This window comes from Protomyctophum parallelum, assembly GCF_964188405.1.
Source record: "Protomyctophum parallelum genome assembly, chromosome: 20".
Lineage (NCBI taxonomy): Eukaryota > Metazoa > Chordata > Actinopteri > Myctophiformes > Myctophidae > Protomyctophum > Protomyctophum parallelum.
In genome coordinates, this window is record NC_139718.1 from 16,030,305 (window position 1) to 16,037,633 (window position 7,329).

Consider the following 7,329-nt stretch of genomic DNA (forward strand, 5'->3'; position numbering starts at 1 on the left):
CACATACACGTTCAAGCAAGAGAGCACAGTTCCATCCATGAGAAAGAACTCACCAAAGATAATGTGTTAATGCACGTCTGGCCATTTCTCAGGTGTACTTAGTAAAGGACTGCAGTGAGAGGCATGACTGTGTTCTTAATCTCTAAGATAAGGGTCTTACCTTCCCCCATTGGGCGCTGGTGGAGAGCACGGTGCGACTCCTCTGGCATGGCACTCTGGCCTCTGGAGCTGACGGGACAAAAAACAAACATTAAGTGTTGAAAAACACTCCATATCAGAGTTTACTGTACATACATTGCAGCAATATTGATCTTTCACACATAAGAGTTGTGAAAACGCAGTCACAGAAACAATGCCGTTAGTTAATAATAAAACCTCTTATTAGGCGAGTCATAGTTCTCATGTCTTGTGCGTCATACGTTTTGGAGGTCGCCTTAAAAGTCGAATACTTTCCGCAAAGCCCACTTTGCTGAAGTGAAGTTAAAACTATCCAGGTCTTATCTGTATTGAAATGGGAAATTCTTCTCATTCCACTGCTTGCATAGCTACTCGCTAGCTTGTGCTGCCAGCCAGACACATGCCGACATATAGGACCCTGGGGCCATAGACGGCAGGCGTTTGAGACTGATCAAACCATTATTACACTGTGTCTCTATAGAAAATAATTGTAGATCTGAAAGGTAACAATGTGTTGCAACGCGACACGTTGTGAGGTTGTAGATCCGCTATTTTCACTTTTGTCGTACTACAAAAAGCTTAAAGTCACTGAAACAGTAGCCTCGGAAACCCAGACCTTTACTGAAACAGCTGTCCTCACAGGGTAAATGAATCCAAAAGAATCCATGCAACTTCGCACAACAAATAGATGAAATAACCTGTGCTTTATAAAAATGCTTGGCATATAATTTAAAAAAAGAAAACGGATTCCATAAGACTAAATCAAATATAGATTGATTGAATACAAACACAGGGCAATACAGTACAATACAAGGTCCGCTAAAATAATATACGAGAAAGAAAGGCTTGATTCTGAAAAAGATAAGAACATGTATTATGTAACAAGCACTTTCAGTAGTTCATTTTGCGTTACTTTGACGGAACTTTCCCATCATCGATATGTCAGATGAGGCTGAAACGTTCATGCTCATCGGCTGCCTGGCACGGCTTCTTTAATATCTCCACGTCCAGCGAGTGTCACAGCAGAGCAAACCAAAGCGCTCACACAGTCCGTCACGTTTTTTTTCTCCCTCTCTGGCCTCTTTACAGCAAATGAACACAGAGGACTGTGCCTGAGAACTTGTCTCCTGTGATTCCAAGTGAGCCTGCAGCCTTTCAAACAGTCCCATACTCGGGCCAGGCACATCAGAGGAGCGGGAATTCTTGGCGGATTAAGACGGGCATTGTTCCCGAGTGCACCGCTGGCCAGTGGCCACTGTCCCGAGCTGACAGCCAACCCAGTCGTCCTGGACAGTGGTGGAAAGTAATTAAGTATATTTGTTACTCAAGTGCTGTACTTGAGTAAGATATTGAGGTACTTTTACTTTACTTGAGTATTCCCATTTTTTTTTCTTTATTACTTCTTCTCTACTACATCTCAGAGGCAAATGTATTGTACTTTTTACTCCACGACAAGTCACCTTGCAGATTTAGATTTGGAAAATAGACAATGTACAAGCTCACAATGCGTCGCGTCACGATGTAAAAAGGTTTTTACTAATTAAGACTTTAGTATATTCTCACACCGCTACTGTTGTACTTAAGTAAATCTGAGTAGTGTACTTCTTCTGGTCCCGGACTCCAGGCCAAGCAAAGCTCGCTGCCAAGGGCAGGTTTGTCAATTAAGATGAACAGGAAGAGCGAGCTGGGGTGGGGGGGAGACAGACAGACACTCACAGGGTTGGATGGATGTGCACATCGTGATCACTGAGCTGGTTGCCTGCAGCTGTGGACCGCACCAGAGGAAAGGATGTGTGCTAAGTCAGGAGGCTCAAGTAGCCAAGGAACACAGTTATTATCATTTATCCATCTTAAACAAGGGCATAACTTGTGAGGCACCATCGGTTTTCTCAATGCAACGTCAAAAGAAAATACACTGTGAAATCCAGGGCATTAATTTAACGCCGAGAGCATTTACACTCTCAGCGATTTAACACTCTGAATTTTACCGTGAAAGGAAAATTATGTTGTGAGCCAACTGAGCCAGAGTCTTTCTTGGGCTCTGTCAATGAAGAACTACTAGAATGACATTCTTACACAGTGAAGCCTTCCCTGACGCTCATTCTCCAAGTGAGGCCCATTGATTTCCAAGTGGTTTGCGGAGAGCCTGTACACACAGTGGGGAGGGTGTTGAGGTCAAAGGGCATGCTTTGAACTAGTCAAATCCCCACAACTATCCCTGCTGAATACCCAGACCAGAACTATGCCATTATCTTTCTGGACAGTGAGTGGCCAGGCTGAAAAACAAGGGTTCTCAAAAGGTCGACAGTTCCTCAATCACTGCTGATGTTATTGTTGTTGGTTAACAAATGCCCCTTACTCAGACCTTGCAAATTGTAGGTCGCTCTGCTCTGAATTGTTATTGTAGATGTAAATGTATATATTTTCGAACATGGGGCTCAATATGCCAGTTTGACACATTCAGTAGATCCCGTGATCTTTTCTGGCCAGATATAATTTCTTGGGGTCTAGTAGGACTATAGTAAATAATAAAATGCCCCCGCCCCCCTGTCAAAAACAGCTAAAATCCCTAAAAAAAGAAAAGAAAATTAACACTCATCTTTTACTTTCTCTAATGACAACCTAAAACATGAACCTTGGTTGAAAAAAAACTAAAGTTGTCCTTTAAGTCCTACTAATAATATAATAATATTCCCCGCTCCTTTGGGAAATTTAACCCATTCTAGCAATTAGGAGCAGTGGGCGCCGTGCTACGGGGGTAGCATCCGGGGAGCAATAAAGGGTTAAGTGTTTTGCTCAGGGACACTTCAACAAGGACCAGGAGCCAGGCCGCGAGACCCTCTGTTTCCCTGACGGCCTCTCTACCCATTCAGCTATGGCAGGCAGCTAAACAGTTCATCGCACGACGAATAGCAAAAATAGCCAATTTACAAGCTCACAATGTGACACATCTTGTTACGCTGCGAGCTTGTAGATCTGCTTATTTTCACCTATCATGACATGCCCAACATTAGGGATGCCAGGTTTAAAGTGGTTAAAGATTTGTGAAAATGTCTCACTGCAAGGACCCAGTATAAAGCAGAGTAACTTTCAACATATGGACAGACTTCAACCATTCTAACTCATTATCCCTCATGTCCAGTTTGCTGAGCAATGGCAATTCCAAAAATCTGTGTTTTCCTAAGGAGGAGAGTGAAGCAGCAAGGTTATGTTCAAAGTCCTAAGGAAAACACTGCGATACAGGCTGACATTCATGTGGAGTAGTCTAGTCAGCCACCTGTGCTGGAGCCAGCAGCCCTTTCCACCCAAATGGAGAGCATTTGTTTCCCACCACAGCTGATGATTACGTTAGCCGCAACATGAACCTCCCGTATGGGAATGGACCTCCTTAATAGATGACAGATGTTACAAGAGCCAATCTTCTGGCTGCTAAACTAAAGACTGCAATGGATCACTTCTCCTGTGTCCCTATCAGATGGAGAGATACAACTTTTCCTTGTTCCTCTAAACCGTCTGGATTAAAGCTGATCCAGGCGACGTCTCTGAACCGGGAATTCCGTCAGAGAGCTTTTGTTTCAAAACAACAACAAGCAGACGATTAAGGAAGACAGATGTTGGTCAAGATATCGGACTCATGAAAACGCTGAGGAAATTCAAGGTTGAGTCATCGCCACCACAAATGTGTGAAAAGAAAGTATCACCCACCTGATACACACACGCGTGCAGTCATGCACACACATATTACTATACTTGTGAGGACATCAAGATTTTAGGACGGCAATTGTATAAAGGCTATTTTTTACCCTAACCCAGCATAAAGCGAGAGTTCTACTTAGTGGAGTTATAGCAGATCTTCAAGCTCACAACACGTCGCATCTGCGACATATTGTTAGTTTACAGATCTTCCATTTTTGGTGCTTGACATTGGTACACAAGTAATCATAAATCAGGTGTATCTCCAACCCTAACCTCTAAATGCCTAATACTAATCTTTTTTTTACCCGTGGGGACATTTGACCCTTACAAGTATCTATAAATATACACAATTGAGAAGAGCACACTTTGTGCACGGTTTGGTTGGCCACGACATAGACTGTGACTTATGTGGAGGTGGCGTTTACGCCTGTGCTTGGTGGTCGTGATACGTCACCGCCTTTAACTCTGCGTTGTCAGTGGCCAAAGATAAATCGCTGTCAGTCCTTTGTTGTACGGTTTGTGTGTGTTTCACCCATAGATGTGTGGCATTAGACGTGAGCGCGCCACAGGCGAGCGAGCTTGTAGTAATGTGCGCACACACACACACACACACACACCCTGTTCCTCTGGGAGTGATGACTTATCTGGATTGTTTTTCACCGTTAACTTGGCAGTCCATCAAGGAAGTGAAACCATGAAGTGGGTCCTCACTCACTGCTCCATGCAGACAGCAGAAAGTGAGAGGAGTTGTGCTCCTGGGCTGGGCAGACATCATGCCACTCTGTCTCTGTCTCTCCAGGAAGGGATAGAGGGGTCACAGACAGGACAGGAAGGATATGACCTCATTATGGCCATATACAAGTCTGCTGCCAATCAACATTATCTGGATTTGAACCATGAACATTTTTATTCTCGTGCTGGTGTCTGTGAAAGTGCTTAAAAAAATAAAATAAAACAATATATTATTAATATTTTAGCTAGAGGCTATGGCTATTTGGGGGACCTTGGCATGGAAAGGTTTAGGAACCCCGGTTCTAGCCGACTCTATAAGTCAACGACACTTTTAGTGAGCATCACACAAACACACACGCAAATTGCCAACGTTAACTTGAGTGGAAGCAGCTGATGAACCGTTAAATAGGAGTTAAAAATACTCAAGAGAAATTGTGCTCTCCATCTCTCTCACACACACACACAGTCACACACACACCACACGACATTGTCTTTGCCCATGCATGCATGCACCGTCTACCCCCAACAAGACCCGGTGGGGTGATTCGGTGGAAATGCGACCAAAGCCTTGTGGGACGTCTTCCAACATGATGGTGTGGCATTTCGTCCAGACCCCATCAGTCAGCAGGGACCCTCTGAAAGTGAAAATAAAAAGCCAACATGCGAATGGCAGGCAGAGGTCCGAGGGGCTGGAGACAGAGAGCCTTTATTATTTCAACATTGGGGGCCATGTTTATACTGCATGACCTCCTTCGTACCCTCTTACCCCTGAACTACCCCAGTAGAAAATACTCTGACAAACAGCCTTTCTCTTGGTGCCTTCTTTCCCACATTACTCCTGCAGTTTGTCCCTGACATTGGGGCCTTTAGTTTAAGTGACTAACAGCTTCTCATTCACTCGGGAATACAATAAACCAGACGCTCTCCCTCCGCTTCAATCAAATCCAAACGGCCCCTAGAATAGCACGGCTCAAAACCTGTGACACTTCCCACAAGACAAGACAACAACATATGAGTTTAGTCTTTTTATCCTCACAATTGCATTTTGCTGCCTAGCTGGGTTGATCTTAAGCAGTCCTTTCCTCTGGATTACCAGAGAGCTGTGAAGACAAACAAAGAGCTGTACCCGCACAGTGCGCGCGTACAAGCACCACAGCCAAAATGGCCCTAATGGCGGTATAATTATTTCCCGCTGTGGCAGAGAACGCAGGGTAATTTTCACCTCACCACCAACGACCTGCAACCATATAAGACTAAAGGCATGTTGGAAATGCATACCTGGCAAGTGAAAATCGCCACCATAATTGAGTAACGACAAGTGAAGACTTCACCGTCCAATAGAGTGTGCGTGGTACAGAACGAGTGTCTGAGTGGTCCTCCATTATCTGCTGAAATGTGAGGAGGGGAGAGGAGATGGTGGCTGGTTTAAAATTAGAGGGCAAGTTTTCAGAAATAGATCTGGCGCGTGCCCACTTAAAGGTGCATTACGTGGCGTTTGCCTTCATGTCAAGTTTGAAGGCTCATCTGTCAACAATGTGTTGGAGGAACAAACACTCACTCTAACCTCCAGTCTCTAGTCTCCAGAGTGCACAAACATAACCCCTTAAACCACATTTTTTCCACAATTGTAAAAATACCCGATATACACGTGTCACAGGTGTCTCACGTGTCACAGTGTGACATGTTGTGAGCTTGTAGATCAGCTATTTTGGATGTTTTTGAACATTATTGAAGTTTTTTTTTCCCATAATGATGACATGCCCAAAATAGGGACACGGTTGAAAGTGTGTACACATTAAAGCACAAACTCAAACTAAACCAATGTTTTCCAGCTTTGTTTACCTTTGAAGTTGACCTCCAACCTTGCCAGTGTAATCCTAGCTGTAAAAGTTGAAACTTCAGGGTCATGTGTGCAAAGTCACATGACTCTTTTTTTGTTACACATTGGTGGATTCTGGGATTGCTGTGCTTTGACGTTGGAGTCAATAAAAATGGCATGATGTATTCTGAACAGCATTATATCACATTACATTATTCCTTCATATACAATTAAGCGCAAACTAACAATTTGCAACTATTCTTTTAACCCATTAAAACCGTGAAAGCATGAAAACCGTGTCATTTAAGATGTTTGCTTTTGCGTATTCAAAAATAGCATATAAGCTGCGCTGTGACCTTGTATATCTGCAATTTTTTAACATTTTTGAAAGTCTGAGAAAACTGAACAACAGATTTAGAAGGCATTTGTAGAATCAGCCTCCGGTCTTAATGGGTTAAATACTGGCAATTTGGGCCAGTTGCCATTCTAAAGATAACACTTTTCTGGATGTATTTGCAGGTGCAATTATTGAATTCAAGTGCTTGGGACACTCCATGCTGTCTGCAGCAGAGTTCTATCTGCTCATCAACAACTACAGTGAGACTGGGAGCAGACTGGCAGTGGAGTTACAAACATACAAACCGGTACATACCAAAGACTACACTGAAAAAAGCATGCGTTTGTTTAACTCCGAGGGTCTACAAATGGACCCTGTTTCAGCGTTAAGTTAACACTCAGGATTTGACTGTGTAGTGTGAAGCAGTAAGTGTGCCAACTCTGCGTCTCTCGCTTCTCAGAGAGCCAAGAGCAGCTTCCTCCCCACCCAGACCACCTGGAAGAGAGTTGTGTTCCATCTGGGAAGGTTTGACTGGACTGCACTTAAGATGTTATGGTCTGAAATGTCA

The 7,329-nt window shown here is 43.7% G+C and overlaps 1 protein-coding gene across 1 annotated transcript in view; it reads right to left on the reverse strand.

The window, feature by feature from the left end:
* The window catches only part of LOC310877667 (pleckstrin homology domain-containing family G member 3), a 47,741-nt gene extending 41,727 nt beyond the window's left edge, over positions 1-6,014 (reverse strand). Inside the window, exons 1-2 of the mRNA XM_083791618.1 lie at positions 5,884-6,014; positions 161-228 (exon numbers count right to left, since the gene is read on the reverse strand). Of these exons, the coding sequence (XP_083647744.1) occupies positions 161-228; positions 5,884-5,987 (172 nt within the window). The 5' untranslated portion in view covers positions 5,988-6,014. The remainder of the gene's footprint in view (positions 1-160; positions 229-5,883) is intronic.
* Positions 6,015-7,329: the final 1,315 nt, after the last annotated feature.